General features: G+C 47.4%; 3 protein-coding genes across 7 annotated transcripts in view; 2 read left to right on the top strand and 1 right to left on the bottom strand.

Annotated features, from left to right (window-relative positions):
* The window catches only part of ESPL1 (extra spindle pole bodies like 1, separase), a 42,083-nt gene extending 36,645 nt beyond the window's left edge, over window positions 1–5,438 (top strand). Inside the window, exons 27-31 of the mRNA XM_080994335.1 lie at window positions 228–332; window positions 1,158–1,273; window positions 1,588–1,671; window positions 4,061–4,219; window positions 4,878–5,438. Of these exons, the coding sequence (XP_080850461.1) occupies window positions 228–332; window positions 1,158–1,273; window positions 1,588–1,671; window positions 4,061–4,219; window positions 4,878–5,079 (666 nt within the window). The 3' untranslated portion in view covers window positions 5,080–5,438. The remainder of the gene's footprint in view (window positions 1–227; window positions 333–1,157; window positions 1,274–1,587; window positions 1,672–4,060; window positions 4,220–4,877) is intronic.
* A 2,845-nt stretch (window positions 5,439–8,283) lies between these two features.
* PFDN5 (prefoldin subunit 5) lies at window positions 8,284–15,499 on the top strand. The gene is made up of 6 exons (XM_080995116.1): window positions 8,284–8,442; window positions 11,257–11,359; window positions 11,754–11,785; window positions 13,193–13,267; window positions 14,841–14,946; window positions 15,056–15,499. Exons 1-6 carry the CDS (start codon window positions 8,371–8,373, stop codon window positions 15,133–15,135), a joined length of 468 nt encoding a protein of 155 aa, XP_080851242.1. The 5' UTR covers window positions 8,284–8,370; the 3' UTR covers window positions 15,136–15,499.
* Window positions 14,949–23,467, bottom strand: LOC308471070 (uncharacterized protein). Of its 5 annotated transcripts, XR_013982697.1 has the most exons (5): window positions 21,852–23,467; window positions 19,689–19,804; window positions 17,877–19,050; window positions 17,543–17,580; window positions 14,949–15,055 (listed from the first exon to the last, which is right to left on the bottom strand). XR_013982697.1 is itself a non-coding variant. In XM_080995002.1 (3 exons), the coding sequence occupies exons 2-3, from the start codon at window positions 19,762–19,764 to the stop codon at window positions 18,239–18,241; spliced, it is 888 nt and encodes a 295-aa protein (XP_080851128.1). In that variant the 5' UTR covers window positions 19,765–19,804; window positions 21,925–22,072; the 3' UTR covers window positions 17,613–18,238. The 5 variants fall into 5 exon arrangements, 3 of the variants coding, with proteins under 3 accessions (XP_080851128.1, XP_080851127.1, XP_080851126.1); XR_013982698.1 differs by lacking the exon at window positions 14,949–15,055 and having other exon boundaries at window positions 15,213–17,580; XM_080995002.1 differs by lacking the exons at window positions 14,949–15,055; window positions 17,543–17,580 and having other exon boundaries at window positions 17,613–19,050; window positions 21,925–22,072.
* Window positions 23,468–23,568: the final 101 nt, after the last annotated feature.

The raw sequence follows: 23,568 nt of genomic DNA, 5'->3' as shown, positions 1-23,568 counted from the left end.
TTCAGCTCATTGCTTTCCTTTCCCTGGCGGTCCAGGTCAGAAGCAGCCTGCCAGATATTGGAGGGCTGGTGATAAGGCATCCTTGGCTTCCCTTAATGGGCTGGAATTATGTCCCCCAACCTCCCCCCACCCCGACTGAGGTTACTCCATTGAAGGAGCCCAGCAGTCCCCTCTTGTACGGAGGGGAGATCAAGGCTTAATTTCTGATCATTTCCCCCCCCCCCCAGCACCTGCAAAAGCTTCCCTGGGAAAACATGCCATGCTTGAAAAACCATTCCGTGACCCGGTTACCATCTCTGCGGTTCCTGCTCAGCTATTCTCTTACAAAAAAGGTATAAAGAACTCCCCTGCCCTGCCCAAGGCACAAAGGCATGATCCAGACGTAGTTTTTGTCCTACACCTTTTTAAAGATGGATTGAATAGCTACAGCAACGTTAGCTTTGTTAAGTAGCGCAGCTTTTGTTTGCACGATGCTCCATGTCTGCCTTCTTGGTGATTCGTGAAAAGGATATTTAGTAGCGGCTAGGAAATACCTTTATTTAAAAGACCTGTGAAACGGAGTAAGAGGTGACATTAGGCTGCTTTTGCTTCCTCTGTGTAATGAAGCATGGCTCAATTTGCCCAAGTGCCCTACAAAGGGATCCTAGCTATCTGTCTCTGGGGCACTGTATGTGGTTTTACTTTTCATAGGTTGCAAGTTTTGGAGGAAGTGAGGAGAGATGTGTGCTGGTGGATGAACTGAGCTTCGATCCAGGATCCCTTGGCCCCTTTCCCCAGATTCTGAATGAGACATTGAGCTCACTAGATTCAAGCAAGGCTGCGTGCTTGTGTTTTTCCCTAATAGATTTCAGTTCAGCACCTTTTGGAAGCTTAGTTCTGTGTTTTGTGTTAAGTCAGCTTGCAGATTTAACGGGGTGACTTCAGGTTGTTGCTAGTCATGGGAAGGAGCAATGAGCCTGGTATTGCCCGCTAGAAACCACTACTTACTTTCACTCTTCTTCTCAACCCCCCCCCCTTTCTGGCCCTGGAGATGACACACTCATTGTACCAAGGCTACATCTAGCAAAAACCTTTGCGGGCTGAAATCTCTTCCCTGTACCAAAACCTCTGCCTTTATCCCATCTAATAAAGCTGTTTTTCTGATCTGCTTTTAACAGTATCAGGAAGAGACTATCCTAAACCGCGGTGTCAACAGCAGCAGCACCTTTTATGTCTTGAATCCACACACAAACCTTCCTGGGACGGAGAGAATGTTCAAAGACTGGTTTCAGAGGTAATTATCTGCATGTGTGCACAAGTCACGCAGAGGTCTTTTCGAAGCCGGATTTCCCCGCACGGGTTACCAGCAGGCTGATTTGGGGTCCACCGGAATTTACAAAGTCTGCTTGACTAGGGATGGGGAATCTGTAGCTATCCAGATTTTGTTGATGTCTCCAACTCCCGTCAGCTCAACATAGCATAATGGCTAGGTATTGTGAGAACTGTAGTCCAATCTGCTGCCCTACCCCTGGTGCTAGACAAATTGCCCTTCTTACTAACTGTCTAATGTTTCTTCTCTGCCCCCCCCCCCCGGCAATTGCTTGGTAGTGAGCCTGGATGGACAGGAGTGGTAGGAGAGAGTCCCAGTGCAGACCAAGTGCCGTCGGCTCTTGAAGAACGCGATCTCTATATGTGAGTACATACATCATGTAGTGCTGCCTAAGCCAGTGATGGAGATTGCATTGATCCTATCTTGCTGACATCCTTACACGGGGGGGGGGGGGACAGGAAAGCATGCTGCTTGGGGGCAATTGACAAATTTAACTCATAACTATTGAGGTAGGACCAACGCATTTTGTGTCTGTATTGACATGACACCTGGGCAGTATTCTCCTCTATTTTGCTCTTTGCTCTTCTTGTGCAAGATCAAATAATTGCAGAGTTGGAAGGGACCCCAAGGGTAATCAAGTCCAACCCCCCACACTGCAGGAAACTCAGTTAAAGCATCCATGACAGATGACCAGGTCCTTCTAGGCAGGTTTGCCTAGTAGGGCCCTGAAAAACGTGAGCTAAGGCATCTCAAGAGAAGCAAGATAGAGGGAAAGAGAAACATATAGTGATAGAACCAAGTTATTTTTAAAGGTATTTAACACTGTTGTCTGGTCCTTTCACTACTGAACATGAGCACATAATAACCCAGGAACGGGGTGTGTGAAAATTAGACTTCAAAAACCAGGGGCAGATGAGCTCCTCTTCTTAATCATCCCCAGCTACTTATAATAATAATATATAATAATAATTTATTATTTATACCCCGCCCATCTGGCTGGGTTTCCCCAGCCACTCTGGGTGGCTTCCAACAGAATATTAAAATACAATAACCTATTAAACATTAAAAGCTTCCCTAAACTACCATCAGGCAACTTAATGACCCTTTAATATGTCTCCCTTGGTTTAAAGGAGACTCCACTCTTGAAATCATTGCATGCTTATTTTCCTATGAACCTACATTAAATAGGCAGTGTGTTGAATCAGAATAAGGCACAGCCCCTGTCTTTCAGGCTTGCAATTTAAGACTCATTAAGGAAGTGGAGTGGGGAGGGGGATGAATAGAGGGAGATCAGCCTGACATTGATAAAATGAAGAGATGTTCTTCCTCTCAACAGGAGCAAGGAACCTCTGGGCTCCAACTCCCACCAGCCCCAGCCAGCAAGAGCAGAGACTGACCTCCTAGTTGCCCCTGTTCCTCCGACCAACTACAGGCCAGAATGCCCACCCAAACTTCCTCCCTCTTTCAGCCACAGAGCAACATTTGTATGCTGGAAGTGCAAAGCAATCTCCCTAGTGTTAAATAATAATAATAATAATAATAATAATAATAATAATAATAATAATTCCAAGAGAACACTAAAATACAATAACCTATTAAACATTAAAAGCTTCCCTAAACAGGGCTGCCTTCAGATGTCTTCTAAAAGTCTGGTAGTTGTTTTTCTCTTTGACATCTGGTGGGAGGGCGTTCCACAGGGCGGGTGCCACTACCGAGAAGGCCCTCTGCCTGGTTCCCTGTAACTTGGCTTCTCGCAGCGAGGGAACTGCCAGAAGACCCTCAGCACTGGACCTCAGTGTCTGGGCATAACGATGGGGGTGGAGACACTCCTTCAGGTATACTGGACCGAGGCCGTTTAGGGCTTTAAAGGTCAGCACCAACACTTTGAATTGTGCTCAGAAACGTACTGGGAGCCAGTGTAGGTCTTTCAAGACCGGTGTTATATGGTCTCGGCGGCCGCTCCCAGTCACCAGTCTAGCTGCCGCATTCTGGATTAGTTGTAGTTTCTGGGTCACCTTCAAAGGTAGCCCCACATAGAGCGCATTGCAGTATTCCAAGCAAGAGATAACTAGAGCATGCACCACTCTGGCGAGACAGTCTGCGGGCAGGTAGGGTCTCAGCCTGCGTACCAGATGGAGCTGATAAACAGCTATCCTGGACACAGAATTGACCTGCGCCTCCATGGAGAGCTGTGAGTCCCAGGCTGCGCACCTGGTCCTTCAGGGGCGCAGTTACCCCATACTGGGTTTGGTCCTGACTGGACGGATACTGGAGTCAGCAAGGGATACCCACATGACCTGAAGGTGCTGCTGTGCAATGCCAGGTCAATGATTCATAAGACCACTGCCATCCATGACTGGTGTTACTTGAGCATGTCATCTAGCTAGTGTCTGGAACCAGGTTCCTATGTTCCTTGGCCGCCCGCCCACACGCTTTCTGCAGTGGTCATCGTTAGAGAAGGTGGGGTGCAATCTCCCAGCAACCCTTGTTCCCCTAGAGATGCAGGATGTCTGTTCAAGTTGCTCATGAGGGCCCAGCTTTAGTGCCAGACACGAAACCCCCTCCGGAATGTAAACGGGTTGGTGCGTTACACAATCCCTTGTTTGCATTCACTGAGGCCGCATGGATTGCCACTTAAGCCTGCTTTTCTGTGGCAGGCAGCGGAGGCTGTGGAAGAGGGGAGAGTTATGCTTCTGGTCCAAGTGGGCTTGTGTTTTGTTTTACTTTATTATGGTTCTTTCCTTCCTGTAGCTACGCTGGGCATGGTGCTGGTGCCCGTTTTGTGGACACCATCCTGAGAGTGGACTGCAGGGCCGTGGCACTTCTTTTCGGCTGCAGCAGTGCTGTCCTAGCAGTGCAGGGCAACCTGGAAGGAACTGGTGCTGTCCTCCGGTTCCTGATGGCAGGCTGGTAAGTTACCGCATCCTTTGCTGGCCCTGCCTCTCTTTATCAAATGAGTCAGCAATCCTTGCATCTTGGGGGGGGGGGGGGACTCCACCCACCTGTCAAATTCTGCCCAGGAGGCAGATCTTGATAAGATTCCATGCTTCTGGTCCTAGACCAGTGGTAGAGGAGGAACCTGAGGTCCTCCTGATGTTACTGGACTGCAGCTGTCGACATTCGTTACAATATGCCATTCTGGCTTGGGCTGATGGAAGCTGTAGCTGAGCAATATTTGAATGGCCACAGGTTCCCCAGCTCTGGCCCTAGACCACAGGTGGGGACCCCCAGTCTGTGAGCCTGTGGTGGCCTACCATGCCTTTTAGATCTTCCCCAGGACCTTGTGCTCCTCATCCCCAGAAGAAAAGGGTTTTTTCTCAGCCTAACTGTTAGGGAGAGAGAAAGGAATAGACAAAAGAGAAAATGAGTTGCTGACTGCTAGCTTTGACCCTGAAATAAATTTTGCCTGGGGCAATGAAGCCCATGGCATAATTTCCCCTAGTCATTTCTGGGGAAGCTAGAAGTTTCATGCTTTGTTTGGACACCTATTATATACATAGGATTTAGATATATATATTTTTAATGACCTGTACATGTGATCTCTCTCTCCTTCTCCCTCAACCCCTAGTCCCCTAGTGCTGGGTAACCTCTGGGATGTAACTGACCGAGACATCGATCGCTACATGGAAGCACTTCTGAAGAACTGGCTCAAGGCAGGTTCAGGAGCTCCATTCCTCCAATATGTCATACAGTCCCGCCATGCCCCCAGACTCAAATATATGATTGGTGCTGCCCCAATAGCCTATGGCTTACCAGTGTCTCTGCAGTAGAAAACAGGGCAAAAGCATGATACCTGGTTTCTGGTGGGAGGGATTTGAAAGGACTCAAATTACTATTTTTGTTGTTGTTGTGTAAACGCTGAACTGCCTTAAATGGAAACTGCTGCTGGGGAGAAGGATAAAATATCTGGCCTTATGCAAGCTGGGCTGGTCACCAACTACCTTACCTGACCTTCAGTGGAAAGTCTGCACTGCCTTTACACGGGATGCTCCTAGTTAAGCTGCTGCTCTTTGCAATATGTAGTGTTTGCACAGTGTACAGTTTGCATTTCCAGTGATTAATTAAGTTATTTTAAAATTGATTTGTATTTTAATGTTTCAAAGCCTGAATAAAAGTTATAACAAATAAAGTGTGTGTGGGTTTGGCAGAGGGGGGAGAAAAACTGGTTAAGCTTGGAACAGGTGACAAAAATCTAGTGCTGGCTGATGATTCCTGGGTCTTTCTAAAATCGAACATGGATTTACCATTCTAGCACTTGACCATGCTGGTTTAATATTCTGTTCTGGTTTGACCTAAGCAGCTACTGCATGCCTGTCTATCTTCTCTTGTGGGTTTATAATACCCCCACACCATCTTCTCCTTACCCCCTCACCATGATGAGCAGAACAGGAGAATTACACTGAACAGTTTAAAACAAAAATAGCAACAACAAAAAAGAAGAATGTTGCATAATATGCACATGTTCCCACATTAAGTCATAAAAGGTTCTTGATGCAGAACCTTTCAAAGAATACTAACCTTAGGCACAGTTTTGTCTACAGAAATAGGAGCATAGAGCTGTATAGACAATTCCTGGATTTATTGTAGGTGTGCCCCAGACCACCAGAGAAACCAAGCTGCTTCATTTCAAAAGCTCTAGAATAAATGTATTTTTCTCAGCAGATAGTTAGGCACTTCCAGATTTTGCTTTACAAATGTAAAATTGAGCGCCCTTGATAGTCCCCAGGTTTTGCACTAGGATATTCAATAATTTTGTGCTATGTAACCTGTTACAAATGATTTAGTAGCACACAGACAAGGACCAGGTAACATAAATGGCCCCCCAGTACCACCATTAGGAATGCAACTTGCATCCCAGAGAGATGTGTGATATTTTTACTATAGCCACAACGTGTGGGATGTTTGGAAAGAATATTGGATGTCTGGAAGAATAATGAAGGTGATCCTTTTCTCTCATGTATCACAGTGTTCTAGTAATCAAATGTCTTGTGTTCGGTTTTGATATGAATTTAAATGCTACTTTCCTTGATGAGGGTTGGTAGTTACAGGGTGAAGAATAGTTCTGGAGCTTAGCACCAGAACCAACTTTGAATGTCAGAGGCATGCAAAGTGTGTGTGTTAAAACCCTGATACCCTCCATATCATGAGGGGATCCATTTTCTATGATCACTGGTTGAGGTCGAAGGGAGTGGTAATCCAAAAACATCTGGAGGATACCAGCTTGGGAAAGGCTGTTTTTTATGGATTGTACTGCTTACCTTAACCTATAAATGACAGGTTATATTACAAAGCATCTCAAAGCTGAGCTTCAGTCAACACCAAAGGCTCCCCCCGCCCCCCGTTTCCATTCGAAAAACAGAAATGGACATACTAAAGTATTAATCTCTCTAGGATCTCAGTACATGAAAAGTCCTTTTATTTCCATGCCCCTGTTCATATTTGTATTGCTTGGTTTTAATTGTTTCCCTTTGGCAGTTCCTGGAGGGTTGGCATAGATAAATTGAGATATGGCACCCTACAACTATGTTCTTACAAACAGGCTTCATTGAACACAACTAAAACTACCTTTTACAGTTAAGGTGATGGAAAAACCTCCACCTCATCCAGCGATGAGTTGCCCAAGGGCCTCCTGATTTGATTATTCAGATTCTGGGTCATAAATAGTAGAATTTCTCCACGAGTTAAGAGAAAATATACAGGCACTGGTGTAAAAATCAGAAGTGGGCAGGCCTAGAAACTCCCTTTGGTGACAATGCTTTGAAACATGTATGCCTGCCTCGTCCCAAAAGAAACTAGAGCTTAAGATGACTTTTTTTTAAAAGGCATTTTTGAAATGCCCCATGGCAAGGAAAAATTCAAGTGTGTCTTACAGGTTCCATTTATGCCAGTGTTTTGAAAGCAGTGTGTCCTGTAGAAAACAAAATACAAATGGTTTACAAAAATGCATGGGTGCTGTTAGTTTGCCATTAAAGTTTGGATCACAAACAAGAATAGTCGTACCACCCCATCATGAAGAAACAATGCTGTGGCATTTCTGCCTGTTGTTGTTTAGTCGTGTCCGACTCTTCGTGACCCCATGGACCAGAGCATGCCAGGCACTCCTGTCTCCCACAGTCTCCCACAGTTTGGTCAAACTCATGCTGGTAGCTTCGAGAACACTGTCCAACCATCTCGTCCTCTGTCGTCCCCTTCTCCTTGTGCCCTCCATCTTTCCCAACATCAGGGTCTTTTCCAGGGAGTCTTCTCTTCTCATGAGGTGGCCAAAGTATTGGAGCCTCAGCTTCAGGATCCAGTGAGCACTCAGGGCTGATTTCCTTCAGAATGGATAGGTTTGATGTTCTTGCAGTCCATGGGACTCTCAAGAGTCTCCTCCAGCACCATAATTCAAAAGCATCCATTCTTCGGCGATCAGCCTTCTTTAAGGTCCAGCTCTCACTTCCATACATCACTACTGGGAAAACCATAGCTTTAACTATACGGACCTTTGTTGGCAAAGTGATGTCTCTGCTTTTTAAGATGCTGTCTAGGTTTGTCATTGCTTTTCTCCCAAGAAGCAGGCGTCTTTTAATTTTGTGACTGCTGTCACCATCTGCAGTGATCATGGAGCCCAAGAAAGTAAAATCTCTCACTGCCTCCATTTCTTCCCCTTCTGCCTGTTATGCAGCCTTTTTTAGAGTGTCAACTCCACTCCCTTTTATCTGCAAAGTCACAAGCTCCCTCCCCAGTCTCCCCTTCCACTGATTTTAACAAAAATTAAGAAACAGGTTCGTCCAACGGAGCAAAACAACTTTGAGCCGGATCACGAATCGCTGGGCCGGGCCTGGACATCCTTACATAAATTCTCTATGTAGCTCCTCGCCTTCTCGCCCCGCAGGAGAAGGACGTCGACATGTAACCGGAAGTGAGGGCGGCGTGCGGCATTGCCGGCTGGCTCTTTCCTCTTTGGCCGTTGCTAGGGAGGCGGGGCGGAGCTTCCGGTAGGTGCCGAGTCCCAATAGGCGAACTGATCATAGACTCCGCCGGCTGGAGAGGACGCCTTCCCCCCCCCCTCGCCTCCCAAGATGGCGCAGCAGGTGAACATCACGGAGCTTTCGCTGCCGCAGCTGGAGGTGCTGAAGAACCAGCTGGACCAGGTGAGGAAACGAGCCTTAGCGAGTGGGGGCGAGAGGGTGGGGTGGGGAATGAACGGCCGGCCGCTTCCCGCTCAAACTAGCCTGAGGCGGGAGAGGGAGGCTGGGCGGCCGCGCCTAAGGCAGCCTGGGGTAGGAAATGAATCGGGGATTTAAGGCAGAGATGGGGGACCTTGGCTTCCCTTTCCCCGCCCCACAAAAATACCACCTTCCAAGGCTCCGCTGGACTGCGACTCCCATCAGCCCCAGCGAGCATGGCCAGTGGTCGGGGATGATGGGAGTTGGAGTCCCAACCGCCAGGTTCCCCACACTCGATTTAAGGCATTTTTGAAATGCCCCATGGCAAGGAAAAATTCAAGTGTGTCTTACAGGTTCCATTTATGCCCGTGTTTTGAAAGCAGTGTGTCCTGTAGAAAACAAAATACAGTGGTACCTCAGGTTACATACGCTTCAGGTTACATACGCTTCAGGTTACAGACTCCTCTAACCCAGAAATAGTACCTCAGGTTAAGAACTTTGCTTCAGGATGAGAACAGAAATCGGGCTCCGGCAGCGCAGCGGCAGCAGGAGGCCCCATTAGCTAAAGTGGTGCTTCAGGTTAAGAACAGTTTCAGGTTAAGAACAGACCTCCGGAACGAATTAAATACTTAACCTGAGGTACCACTGTACATAATGGTTTTTAAAAATGCATGGGTGCTGTTAATTTGCCATTAAAGTTTGGGTCACAATTCAAACAAGAATAATCACACCACATCATCAAAAAAGGCCAATGCTGTCCTAGGCCGCCTCAGCGGAAATACAGTGCCCCGGGGATCAAGGGAAGTCATCGGATTGCTCTTATTCTGCCTTGGGTCAGACCACGCCTGGAAGAACTGTGTCCGATTCCGGGCACCACAGTTTAAGAAAGATGCTTAGAAGCAAAGGAGGGCGGATCGAGGGTCTGGAAACCCAGCAAAATGAGGAATGGTCGAGGGGGGTTAGGTATGTTTAACCTGGAAAAGAAGAGACCGAGAGGAGTTAGGATTGCCACCTTCAACTATCTCAAGGGCTGTCACATGGAGGATGGAGCGAGCTTGCTCCAGAGGCCACAACCCGAAGCAACGGATTCAAGTTACAAGAAACGAGATTCCTGCTAAACATAAGGAAGTAATTTCTGACAGCTAAGAGTTGTTCGATAGTGGATGGGACTCCCTTGGGAAGTTGTGGGTGCTCCTTCCTTGGAGGTTTTTGATCTGTCATAGACGCTTTATTTGAGATTCCTGTGTTGCAGGGGTTGGACTAGATGACCCTTTGAGTTCGTTTCAACTCTACAATTCTATGATACTTGAAAGTACGTTCTACGGGACTCAGTGGGAGCATGCTCCCCAGTCATAGAATCATAGAGTTGGAAGAGACCACAAGGGCCATCGAGTCCAACCCCCTGCCAAGCAGGAAATATCATCAGAGCACTCCTGACATATGGTTGTCAAGTCTCTGCTTAAAGACCTCCAAAGAAGGAGACTCCACCACACTCCTTGGCAGCAAATTCCACTGTCGAACAGCTCTTACTGTCAGGAAGTTCTTCCTAATGTTTAGGTGGAATCTTCTTTCTTGTAGTTTGGATCCATTGCTCCGTGTCCGCTTCTCTGGAGCAGCAGAAAACAACCTTTCTCCTTCCTCTATGTGACATCCTTTTATATATTTGAACATGGCTATCATATCACCCCTTAACCTCCTCTTCTCCAGGCTAAACATGCCCAGCTCCCTCTCATCCAGTGTGGATGAGGACGCAGCTCGGCCTCCTTTTTGCAAGGTCTCCAGTGGAAGGGAGAAGGGCCAGAATCAAGGGCTGGGGGTGGGAAGAGAAAGCTAAATTCTTCACTTGAGCAGCATTTAGTGGACGCCTCTGAGCTTCCTGCCTCACCATCCTGTGAAGCTCAGGATCTGAGCCTCAGCGGATCTGGGTATCCCTACTCTCAGGAGGGGACGCGGGTGGCGCTGTGGGTTAAACCACAGAGCCTAGGAAGGTCGGTGGTTCGAATCCCCGCGACGGGGTGAGCTCCCATTGTTCGGCCCCTGCTCCTGTCAACCTAGCAGTTTGAAAGCACGTCAAAGTGCAAGTAGATAAATAGGTACCGCTCCAGGGGGAAGGTAAACGGCGTTTCCGTGTGCTGCTCTGGTTCGCCAGAAGCGGCTTAGTCATGCTGGCCACATGATCCAGAAGCTGTACGCTGGCTTCCTCGGCCACTAAAGCGAGATGAGCACCGCAACCCCAGAGTCGGCCACGACTGGACCTAATGGTCAGGGTTCCCTTTACCTTACTCTCAGGAGTACCATACTGCTTTTGAAGCAGAGGGCTTTGAGTAAGATTGGATCTCCATGAACTTTAGATTTTTTGGTAACCTACCTACCTCTTTACTGTGGAGATTCAATCCCTTGCAAATATTTGTGTAGTAAATGCATGCTTTCTTTTTTTATCACTTCCTTGACCTGGTTTGTGATGCTATGGGAAGATCAGGTAGCCTCAGTCTTCATTGTCTTCTTCACTTCAGTAATCCTTTCAACATTTTGATGTTATCTTCCTGTTAAGAGATTGGGAAGTGAGGGATGAATCACCCCCCTCATTTTGTAGTCTTTCCCCTCCTCCAAGTGATTGCAGAACTTTGTGAGTGTCCTCCAACGCTTACAGGGCTTTTTGATGGGAGCAGTTGGTGTTTCATTGAAGCAATATCCCACCATAACTAGAGTAATGTTTGTAGTACATATAGTAGAATAGTGGCCCCTGGTGGCAACAAAGTTATTTGATGCTGAGCCTTGATTTTTGTATGCCTTCTATAGGAAGTGGAGTTCCTTTCTTCATCCATTGCACAACTTAAGGTGGTGCAGACAAAATATGTGGAAGCCAAGGACTGTCTGACAGTTTTGAATAAAACCAATGAAGGCAAGTGACTCTTTATTTTAAAATTTATATTCTGATTTCCCGCCCCCGAAAAAGAGGAATCCAAAGTGGGTTACAACAATGAAAATGCAGAACATTGACACAAATACTAAAAGTTAGTAGTGATGTATAATGATTGTGTTAACTTTAGGTCAAACATCTTCCTTGTTCTACTCCTTAGAATATGAGCGAAACATACCTTACTGTGGTTTCTTAGAAAATGGTATGAAAGATGATATGAAGGAGCTCAATGGTAGTTCCTTCAACTCAGATGTGTTTTTTTATGTTTTACAAAAGTAACCAATAAATTACATGGCACAATTGGATTCTGACTTTGACAAATCATTATTGTGGAGATGCTCTGTAATGTAAAAGTCCTATATTTTTGTCTCATCAGGTAAAGAGCTACTGGTCCCACTTTCCAGCTCTGTATCCTTTCTGCAAGGAGTTGTTGGTATGGCAGCAACACAGCCTACCGCGCAAAACCTTTCTCCCTTAAGCAGCCATTCTTTTCCTATAATTTGACCGTTGCATTAATCTGCAACAAAGTGTCTAGAACAGGCACGTGGAACCTGTGGTTTGCAGATGTTGCTGAACTACAGCTCCCATCATCCTAACCATTGGCCTTGTTGGATGGGCCTAAAAGGAGTTGAAGTCCAACAATATCTGGAGAGCCACAGGCTCCCGAGCCTTGGCATAAAACTTTTCAGGGAGCAGCATCTCTCATAGAATCCTTCCATCCTCTCATCTGACCACATTTGTGGAGATACCTTATTAGAAGAGTAGAAACGTCTTAGTTCTCTCTGGAGCCCGTTTCAGGGTTCAGAGTAAAAGGCTTTAGCCTTTGGGAGTTGTTCAGCAGCTGGGTTGAGCAGATACATCTTGCACTGGCCGTCTGGATTTTTTATCTTCAGCACTTGCGTACTCCTATTCCCCGTGGTTCTTGATTTTCGTCCAACTACCCCAACTGTTAGGGACGCGGGTGGCGCTGTGGGTTAAACCACAGAGCCTAGGACTTGCCGATCAGAAGGTCGGCGGCTCGAATCCCCGCGACGGGGTAAGCTCCCATTGTTCGGCCCCTGCTCCTGTCAACCTAGCAGTTTGAAAGCAAGTAGATAAATAGGTACCGCTCCGGGGAGAAGGTAAACGGCGTTTCCGTGCGCTGCTCTGGTTCGCCAGAAGCGGCTTAGTCATGCTGGCCACATGACCCAGAAGCTGTACGCTGGCTCCCTCGGCCAATAAAGCGAGATGAGCGCTGCAATCCCAGAGTCGGTCACGACTGGACCTAATGGTCAGGGGTCCCTTTACCTTTACCTTTTTACCCCAACTGTTTTTGGACAAATGATTGGTTTTGGAATAAGCGGTACACATTTGTTTAAACGAAAGTTGAATGGTTTAAGTAAGCCGGCTGCAATTGGAGAAGGCACCCCTTGGGAACTGTATCCCCAGTTGTTTTGACAACTCATGCCTTTAATAATGTTGGATATTTTACATATGTCATAATGGAGACTTGAGTGTCCGTGATGTCAGCTTATAACTGTGACCTCATCATATCATGTGGTGCTGCAACCTCAGGCTTAAAGATCATTTGCATCTTCAGGCTAAAACAGCTCACTGGGCTGCTGTTGACCAATCAAGGTAAAATATCCAGTCTTGTCTGGATTGAGCTTCTATGTATTGGCTGTCATTCCGTCCGTTGGTAAGACATCAATCTAGCACATGGTAGCTTGGGCATCCCTGTGGTCCACATGGAAGAGCCATACACAGGTTGTGGGCTACCTGCATGTCACATGGTTCCTCCCTGTTCCTTCTGCGTTTCCTTAACCTCTCTCACAGATGTACGTTCCTGGGAAGCTTTCTGATGTTACCAATGTCTTGATAGATGTAGGAACAGGTTACTATGTAGAAAAGGTAAGACATCTGTTCTTGAGATTCACGTGAAATTGTTATTAAAGCAGCTGCATGGTTTGAGTTCATGTGAAATGTTGGGGCCTGCTATGGTCTAATGCTCCAGTACTTTTTGCCTTGAACTGTTGGGTTGAGTTGAACCGTTCTCAAGGCAGATTTTGGTATTCTGCCTGAATGGACTGTTTCTGGGACTCTCAATATGGATGAGTTTTTGAGGGGCCCTGGAGGCTTATCAGCCCGCCCTCTTTGTCACATTTCCCATCATTTGTATCTGGGCCAGGGGATGGGAGGCAATGTCATTGAGAATGTACAAATTGCATTCCCATACCACTGTATAACCATAGCTGGCTTCATAAACGGGATTTGAATCAGAGATCCGGGAAAGGGATTTCTTGACAAATAGGATTGTTTTGATTTGATGGATTGCATTTCTCTGCTGCTTTTCCATTCAAATGAACCCCAAAAGTGGCTTACAAACAATAAATAAAAATGACATAATAGAACCTCACAATTACAGCATAAATCATATAATATAATTAACAAAACAATTACAATACTAACAAACCAGCAACTAGAAAATAAGCTAAGAATCACATTAACAGCATAAGTCATATGATATGATTAACAAATCAGCAAGGCATTTATAACCTATATAACAATATTAACAAAATAACAGCTAAAAAAATAAGCTAAGCATTCTTAAGTTCATACAGAAACACACTCTCTTACTTCCAATGACTCATAAAACTTTGGCTCTATTCAGTTCATTAAAATAGAATTCTGTTAAGGAGGAAGCTTCCATTTCGTATGTAATATCTGTGCCTGTAGATTGCATCAAAGATTTATGCTGCTAGTGTGCCTGGAAGAGCACATTCCCTCCATGGGAATTAGTAAGAAAAATGGAATTGGGGACCAACAATGGGCTCCTCAACAGTTTTTGGTCCCAGCAGATGCTCAGTTCTGCCCATTGTTTTTTCTGGCTGTCTCTAGAAGATTGGTAAATGGATTCCAGTGTGGATTGGTCCAATAGTATGGATTACTGTGTGTTGCTGGGGAGCTGATGCCATGGGCCCTTTCAGCATTTTAAGATAGATCCATGTTTTTTGATAGCGACCACACCATCCGGCATCAAATATGAAATGGCCCATGAATAGACTTGTTACTGGAATAGGCCTAACCTGAAAAGGAACAAATGTCCTCTTTGGGCATTGTGTCTGACAAACTTGAAAGAGAAGGCCAAACAGTTCCAGTAAGTCTAGTAAAATTTCTTAGCAGGGGTTTCGTATATCCAAAGAGACAGACTCTATGGCAGGTGCGAGTATAAATGATTCAGAGCACACCAGACTGGTTAAGGGTTTAAGTCAGGCCTCCCGTATGTTGTTGGACTACAGCTCCCATCATCCTTTGCTGACTGGGGCTGATGGGAGTTGTAGTCCACAGCATTTGGAAGGGCACCAGATTGGAGAATTCAAAATTGTTTTGAATATGCCTCCTTAGCGGTTTAAGGGTCTGGCTCAGCATCCTTTGTCTAGAAAGCTATTTTGAGGATATCCACCAAGTGCATTTGATGTTGCAGTCAGTGGACGACGCCAGAGATTTCTTCAAGAGGAAGATTGATTTCCTGACGAAACAGATGGAGAAAATCCAGCCGGCGCTCCAGGAGAAGCACGCAATGAAGCAAGGTGGGGCCTGAGGGCAGGCAAAGCCCTGGAATTGGTGAGGCTCCATTTTGATCCGAGCAGCTGTGGCTGGGGTGAAGTTCTTTACTCTTCTTTGTTTCTTCTTTTGCAGCTGTAATAGAGATGATGAGCCATAAGATTCAGCAACTAACAGCAGCGGGGACCTCACAGGCAGCCGCAACAAAGGCCTAGCAAACACTGGTCACACACATGCCTTCGCAGTTCACCATTTTGTGATGTAAACCCGATTTTGCTGCCCCAGGACGCAGCTGTCCATTCAGCTGTGCAGCTGAGGGTGAGGAGGGGGTGGGGCGTTAGTTGCTTTAATAAATACAGGATTGTGATATAACAAAATCTTTTATGGGAACAATGACCATTTTGAGGATCCCATCCTTTTAAGGCGACGGGCTTTCGCCAGTTTTATTCTTGGGGTGGTTGTTATGTATTGCCGATTGTGACATGAGATGGCCTTTCATTTTTAAAGCCCAGTGGGGAATTTTTGTCACTTGTAAATGGAATTGTACAAAATAAATTGGTAGGATGAGAGAAAATGCAATGTGTGTGGACCCGCTAGTGTGATCTTCAGAAATGGGAGGCGAAGGCAAGGAACTGGGAAATAGAAGTGAGCAGCTGTTAACCTCTTTAGATCTTGGGCAAATAACATTAATCAGATATATGTATGAAATGATATTGAGGGAGAATATGTCTATGTTCTAGGGCTGAGTATTGGATTGTACATTCACTAGGTATAATAATAATAATAATAATAATAATAATAATAATAATAATGTATTATTTATACCCTGCCCATCTGGCTGAGTTTCCCCAGCCACTCTGGGTGGCTTCCAATCGAGTGTTAAAAACAATACAGCATTAAATATTAAAAACTTCCCTAAACAGGGCTGCCTTCAGATGCCTTTTAAAGATAAGATAGCTCCTTATTTCCTTCACATCTGAAGGGAGGGTGTTCCACAGGGCGGGCGCCACTACCAAGAAGGCCCTCTTAGTGTAGTCATAAGCATATTTATACCAAAGTAAATCCAATAGGGCTGGTTTACCTAGCGTTACAAAGCACTGCAAGCATTGGACTCACATACTTTCCCCCTTATCCTCTGCTGCAGCATCGAGGAGTCGTCCAGAAGCATTTTGTTTGTTTTAGAATAGGTACAACCATCCGTGCCATCTTAACCTGGACAAACTAGTTAATTGTAACAATGATTGGTTGACAGAAGCAAACTTAAGACCCTTAGGGGCGCACTCATATAACAAGTCCCACAAGCACCAGTGCCTTTGTCCCTTCTCTTTCCCAAATTGGCTTGGTGGAGAGCTCACAGAACAGCATGGGGGGGATTGTTCCATCTGGAAAGCTGAAATGCTTGCACTGTCTGAATGATTGCCATAGCACTATGTTGAATTTCTCTCAAAGTTTATGAAGCTTACTTGCTTCCGCCAGAGGGCAAGGAACATCCAGACTTCCTGAAGTTCATTCCGTTAATGCTAAACCCATGGGCCTCCAGTTGGGACTTTCAACTCCCATCATCTTACGCCAGCATGGCCAGTAACTGGGAGTCCAACACCATCTGGAATGCCTCAGCTTCCCTGTCTCTGCATTAAACCATGGTTGAGCTATATCCAAATGCAGCTATAGAATTCAATAAGCCCCTAACACTTTCAGCCTGCAATCCTAAAGCACGTTAGTACTATCTCCTCCATATAGAGACATTTCGTAGTTGTGTCAGCAGCCTGAATCTGTATACCTCTCATTCACTTTTCTCCCTGTGTGATGAAGGACTACAGTGGTACCTCTGGTTACGTACTTAATTCGTTCCGGAGGTCCGTTCTTAACCTGAAACTGTTCTTAACCTGAAGCACCACTTTAGCTAATGGGGCCTCCCGCTGCCACTGCGCCGCCGCTGCACGATTTCTGTTCTCATCCTGAAGCAAAGTTCTTAACCCAAGGTAATATTTCTGGGTTAACAGAGTCTGTAACCTGAAGCTCCTGTAACCTGAGGTACCACTGTATTTCTAAGTTTTCTCAGGAAACCAGAAAGCAAAGATGTTTCATTTTATGGGGGGGGGGGCGGAGACAACAACTTCCCTCCCCTGCAGGAACCCTCAGCATCTGAGGGACTCGCTTATAGGCCAGATAATACTGTTACTACTATTGTAGAGGTCTATCCTCTGTAGTTTTTGCTTGACTGTAGTTGATAAAGTATGCTTGTAGTAATATAGTGATAGGTAGAGAAATGTGGGTATGCAAAAAGTATTTATCAGGAGAGGAACATGAGGCTGGGAAGACCAAGACCTATCTATGAAAACTGTCTTTTGCATAACTAGAATCCATCGCCATAAACACAAGGAACAGCTTTAAAATGAACTACGTTCTGCCCCAGATGCCCAGTTTGTACCCTGCACTGCAAAAAAAGACTTGCTATGTTCTCTTGTTGGGCTTAAACATCTTCTAGTCCATAGTGTCTCCTTTTCTTCTTCTGTACAGCCCATCAGCCACCACAGCCTCCCAGTAAGTGGCCTTTTTATCAGTCCTGTTCATCTCCTGTTCAGAATTTGGTCCATCTTCCCATTCCGCCACATTGCCTACCTTGGTCTCTCAAACTGCCCTTGTTCGATCGCAAACTTCTGAAAGAAAGAATGAGTTTGGCACTTTGAGATCAGGAGATACACAAAACTTTTATTTCACAAGGTTTTGTTCAATCTCCCTGTCCCCTCCTCAACCGCCGTCCAATCTCCCCTGCCTCAATGGTCCATGCTCCTTCCCTGAGGCAACTCAGTTCTGCTGCGAGATGCTTCCTCATCTGAATTCTTTCTTCCATCCAAGTCTCAGGGAGACTTGCTGACTGGATCTCTTCCCCCTCCCTCCCCTTGAAGGTTTTCTATTATGGCTTCTAACTAAAGAATCCCCCCCCCCAACACACATTGTATGTACAGGAGGAGGGTCTAGGGCCTGTAGATTCTCAGCAGGTGAGTTAGTTGTGCTCCGCTGTCATTCTGCCCCACCGGCAGTTCGAGATCTGGGCTGCAACCAGTCTCTCTCCCGACAGGGGCCTGAAGTTCAAGCTCTGAGCCCTGTCTTCTCTTCTTCTTCCCTCCTCCTCCTCTTCTTCCTCGTCACCACCCAGTGGATTTTGCACGTTGGCCCCATCAGGGCCTCTGACCTGGTCAAGCAACACCCAGGTTGCAGTCCAGAGTCACTTTGGACCGCAACCTGTAGTCTTCAGGCCGCAAGCCTGGGCATCGACGTTTGGAATTCCTATCCCACACGGGGGAACGAAAAACCTCAGCGCACAAAGATGGGCTTGTGCACTCTCTTGTGGCGGATGAGCGTGGTTCTCTTGGTGAAAGACTCTCCGCACTCCACGCAAATGAAGGGCTCCGAGGGGGCGACGCCATGGTGAGCCACGCGGTGGCGCTCCACCTCGGAAGGTGCCCGGAAGCGCTGCCCGCATTCCGGGCAAGGGTGCCCGATGGGAGAGTCCGTGTCGTGGCGCAGGCGCTGGTGTTTGACCAAGCCAGCCGTGTGCGCAAAGCCCCGCCCGCACTCGGGGCAGCGGAACGGCCGGGCACCCGTGTGCGTCCTCCGGTGCTTGGCCAGGTTCTTGCTTTGGGTGAAGCTGCGCCCGCAGTCCCCGCACGTGTAAGGGCGCTCTCCCGTGTGTATGCGCTGGTGCTGGATGAGATTGGAGCTCCAGCTGAAGCTCTTGCCGCAGTCCCGGCAGACGTAGGGCTTTTCGCCGGTGTGCGTGCGGCGGTGCTGCACCAAGTGCGAGTTCTGCGAGAAGCTCTTGCCGCAGTCGGTGCAGGTGCTGGGCCGCTCGCCGGTGTGCGTGCGCTGGTGCCGCAGCAGCTTGGACCAGTGGCTGAAGCTCTTGCCGCACTCGTTGCAGATGAAGGGGCGCTGCTTGGTGGAGCGCGAGACCACTGCAGCGGCAACCGCCCCCTCGCCCTTGCCATAGCTGTCAGGGGCTAGCGGGCTCCCCTGCCGGTCCACTGCTGATCCTTCCTGCTGGGAATTTGCCTTCCAGGTGGACTGTCCATGCTGAATGCTGGATTGGATGGTCTCGTGCTCCAGATCATCTTCACTTTTGTCAGCTGTAGGGGAAAAGAGCCACATAGATCAGCCACAGGAGCAATGCACCAAGACCCACAAGCTGATCCCCAGAAGTCAGAAGAACAGGTCTTTAAGTCTGAGGCTTTCAAAAATGGGAACCCACCAGGGCTGAGTTTAAAAACAGCCGCACACCTGCTCCTAGATAACCCGAGTGTTATGAAAAAGCTAATGGTGCAACCCACATTTATTATGATAGTTTGTATAATTTCTCCCATTTGGCTTAGTTGTATTGCACCATTCCTACTATTTTCCCTAAGTGGCCAGGAAAAGCTGGTTTGGTTTAAACTTGCCAGTGGTTGTCCTGTCTGCATGCAAAACACCAAAATGATAGCTAGTGTGTTTGCCCACGACCCTTTTCTACATTTCAAGTTCAACTTCAAGTTTACCTTCCCGCTGGAGCAGTACCTATTTATCTACTTGCACTTTGATGTGCTTTCAAACTGCTAGGTTGGCAGGAGCAGGGACCGAACATTGGGAGCTCACCTCGTTGCAGGGATTCGAACCGCCAACCTTCCGATCGGCAAGCCCTAGGCTCAGTGGTTCAGACCAGGGCGTAATAAAAATGTTGTAATAACAATAATAGGATCCACACGATGTGCAACTGGGCCAAGCATCTCACCTACGTAGACTCTCCGTACAATCCCGCCATCATCTGAGTTGTGGATCTCCACACGACCTGGGTCTTCACAGTCCATCTCAAAGAGGTTTTCCCCCCTCCAAGCCAGAATGTTACTGCTATGGGGGGAATGAGAGAGTTGAAATCAGAGGAACTATCAAGCATTTCTGGAGTTGGTAACAGATGTTCACAAACAAGCAGTACTGGGCGAAAGGGAACATAATTGTCTACAGCTTGTGATTGAACAGCCTCTCCTCTGACTAACAAGCCATGCTCTCTCTTGTCTTCTGGTGGGAGCCATGCTGGTACAGCGAGGCCTGTCTAGCTCTGCTAATCTATGACCTCCACTTGGGAGGACTCAACCTCTACACCGAAAAGTGCCAAGGCTTCACAAAATGGCACGCTCTGATCTAAAAGCCCTGTCCTGTAAAGCCCACCCTGCTCAGCGGTGACCAAAATGCACTCTGCGCATGTTAAGCAACACTCTTTTTGTAGTGCCTCAACACGTTTCAGGGTTTGAGCCCCAACCTTGAAAATATGTTCCAGGGGTATTCCCAAATCAAACTATGCCTTGACCACAGAATACAAAGCAAAAGCACTCCAGTTACCAGTGATTTGAATCTCATCCTTTCACTGGGAACATGAGAACGCCTCCTATCTCACGAGATGCGGAATCAGCTACTTTGTTCTGAAACTACCGCAGATGGAGGATGGAGAACGGAGAACCCATGTCCCTCCACGGATGTTGGATTCCAACTCCCATTAGCCCCTGCCGGTATAGCCAACTGTCAGGGAAGATGGGAATTGTAGTGCAGGGCCCCAAAGCAGGATTCAGTGCTACCAGCCCTGCATTTCCTGAAAAGATACAGGGGAAGACCAGTATACAACTTAAACCTTGATTTCTGTTCCACTTTTATTAAGGGAGGAACCAAAAGGAACCATTCAAATAAAATACCAGATAAATTGCACCCATCATTCATCGGCCCATCTAGCCCAATGCTGGTAAAGGGTAAAGGGACCCCTGACCATTAGGTCCAGTCGTGGCTGACTCTGGGGTTGCGGCGCTCATCTCGCTTTATGGGAGCTGGCATACAGCTTCCAGGTCATGTGGCCAGCATGACTAAGCCGCTTCTGGCGAACCAGAGCAGCGCACAGAAACGCCATTTACCTTCCCGCTGGAGTGGTACCTATTTATCTACTTGCACTTTGATGTGCTTTCGAACTGCTAGGTTGGCAGGAGCAGGGACCGAGCAACGGGAGCTCACCCCGTGGTGGGGATTCGAACCGCCGACCTTTTGATCTGCAATTCCTAGGCTCTGTGGCTTCACCCACAGCACCATCCTTATAACGACATATTACAGAGGAACGGCCGTGTAAGCTCCTTGCTCACACACAAACAAATACAAAGAGCAATCACGTGGCTGTTGCGCTCATGCCACAATAAATCTGTTAGTCGCAGTACTTAGAGAGAGCTTTAAATAGTGTCTTCTAAAGTTAAAAACCAGCCAACAGCACCTTCCCGTACCCCAAATCCCCACCCCCGATTTTGCACCGCTCAGGAAGATAAAAGACTCATCTCCACGGCCGCCTTACTCAGCCCCGGAAACCTCTAACTTGATGCCCCGCAGCGATGCCTCGCTGCACCCCCGGAGCCGCAACTTTGAAAATGACAGCTTTCTATCTCGCCCGAGGTGGCCATCTTGGGATCGAGCAATGTCATTGGGGGCAGAGGCGAGCAAGCAGGTGGTGGAGGAAGGCGGGGGGGACAATCGGCGGCCAGCCGGACCCCGATATCCTGCAGATCTGAGCCGCGATGCCACATCCCCGGAGAGAGGGAACCATTTCGAGATTGCACCGACGTGAGAACGACAGAGAGAGACGGGAGCAATGGGAAGAACAAGGAAACTCTCATCAAGGGTGGCAAGCAAGGAAGAAATCTGATCAATAATAAGCATGCAAAGTCTTTTGCAAAGTGAAAATAAGGGCGCAATGCTGCCCACTCGGGCTGCGGTTTGCAGAGGGAGGGAGGTCGTGCCTGGCGATGCTCCCTTTGCAAATCTTGCCAATTCCGCTTGCTTGCAAATCTTGCAAATGCAATGATTTCCCCCCTCCCCTTCCCGGTATCCTCCCCCCCCCCCCCCCGCAGATCCTTCGGTTCAAACTCACTTGCCCTGGGAAGATGAAGGAAGCAAGGTAACCCGTTCTGATGTCTTTTTATTTTTCCAGACACCACCCCCACCTTAGGCAAGAGAAAGGAGGCTGAGCCACGGCAGCGATTGCACTCCAGCTCAACTCTCGGCTCAGCTCAGGGGGCTGCTGGGAACAGGAAGGTCCCAGTTAGATTTAATCCCCTATTCCACCTCCTCTCCGCTGCTGTATTTCCTGGTGATCGCTAGGAAGAGGGAGGTATTCCTAGCTCTATGGTTAAGAGATGGGGAGGGGGGCGGTGTTGTCCTAGTAAATGAGCATGCTTTCTTGAAAAGGAAAGTGCGGTGTCTATTATATATGCACCCTGAGGGGTGAAAGATGCCGTCGGAAAAGTAGGTGGGCGAGTTAGGGACGGGGAGGTCAGCAGCTGGCTGAGAGCTGTTAACTTATATGCAGAATTCATCATGCGAAAGGCTGGGCTGGATGAATCCCTAGCCGGAATCAAGATTACCGGAAGAAATATCAACAACTTCAGATATGCAGATGACACAACCTTGATGGCAGAAAGTGAGGAGGAATTAAAGAACCTTTTAATGAGGGTGAAAGAGGAGAGTGCAAAATATGGTTTGAAGCTCAACATCAAAAAAAACGAAGATCATGGCCACTGGGCCCATCACCTCCTGGCAAATAGAAGGGGAAGAAATGGAGGCAGTGAGAGATTTTACTTTCTTGGGCTCCATGATCACTGCAGATGGCGACAGCAGTCACGAAATTAAAAGACGCCTGCTTCTTGGGAGAAAAGCAATGACAAACCTAGACAGCATCTTAAAAAGCAGAGACATCACCTTGCCAACAAAGGTCCGTATAGTAAAAGCTATGGTTTTCCCAGTAGTGATGTATGGAAGTGAGAGCTGGACCATAAAGAAGGCTGATCGCCGAAGAATGGATGCTTTTGAATTATGGTGCTGGAGGAGACTCTTGAGAGTCCCATGGACTGCAAGAAGATCAAACCTATCCATTCTGAAGGAAATCAGCCCTGAGTGCTCACTAGAAGGACAGATCCTGAAGCTGAGGCTCCAATACTTTGGCCACCTCATTAGAAGAGAAGACTCCCTGGAAAAGACCCTGATGTTGGGAAAGATGGAGGGCACAAGGAGAAGGGGATGACAGAGGACGAGATGGTTGGACAGTGTTCTCGAAGCTACCAGCATGAGTTTGACTAAACTGCGGGAGGCAGCGGAAGACAGGAGTGCCTGGCGTGCTCTGGTCCATGGGGTCACGAAGAGTCAGACACGACTAAACAACTAAACAACAACAACACCCTTTTCTTTGGCGATGCACCCAGAAGGTGCCAGCAGAAGACCCTCAGAGTAGGACCAGGGCCAGCCCACCCACGTGGCAAGATCTTGATGTGGATATCTATTCAGCTGAGATTCCTGCATCATTGCAGAGGGGTGGACTAGATGACCCTTGGCGTCCCTTCCAACTCTACAATTCTGTGATTCCATCTTTGTTCCTCTTATTCCCTGGCGGAGAGGTGGGGCATGTGTGCCATTTTGTGTTGTTGCCCTTTTTCCCTTATGGGGTATCCAAGAGCCTGTATAGAGTCCTTATGTGGGCTCCCTATTGGTAGGAGAAAATAACAGAGGCCAACCAGAGTACAGTGGTACCTCAGGTTAAGTACTTGATTTGTTCCAGAGGTCCGTTCTTAACCTGAAACTGTTCTTAACCTGAA

The sequence above is a fragment of the Podarcis pityusensis genome, assembly GCF_964106645.2.
Source record: "Podarcis pityusensis genome assembly, chromosome: 2".
Taxonomy (NCBI): domain Eukaryota; kingdom Metazoa; phylum Chordata; class Lepidosauria; order Squamata; family Lacertidae; genus Podarcis; species Podarcis pityusensis.
Note: the sequence above shows the minus strand (reverse complement) of the source record. Positions and strands in the feature narration are given on the sequence as shown.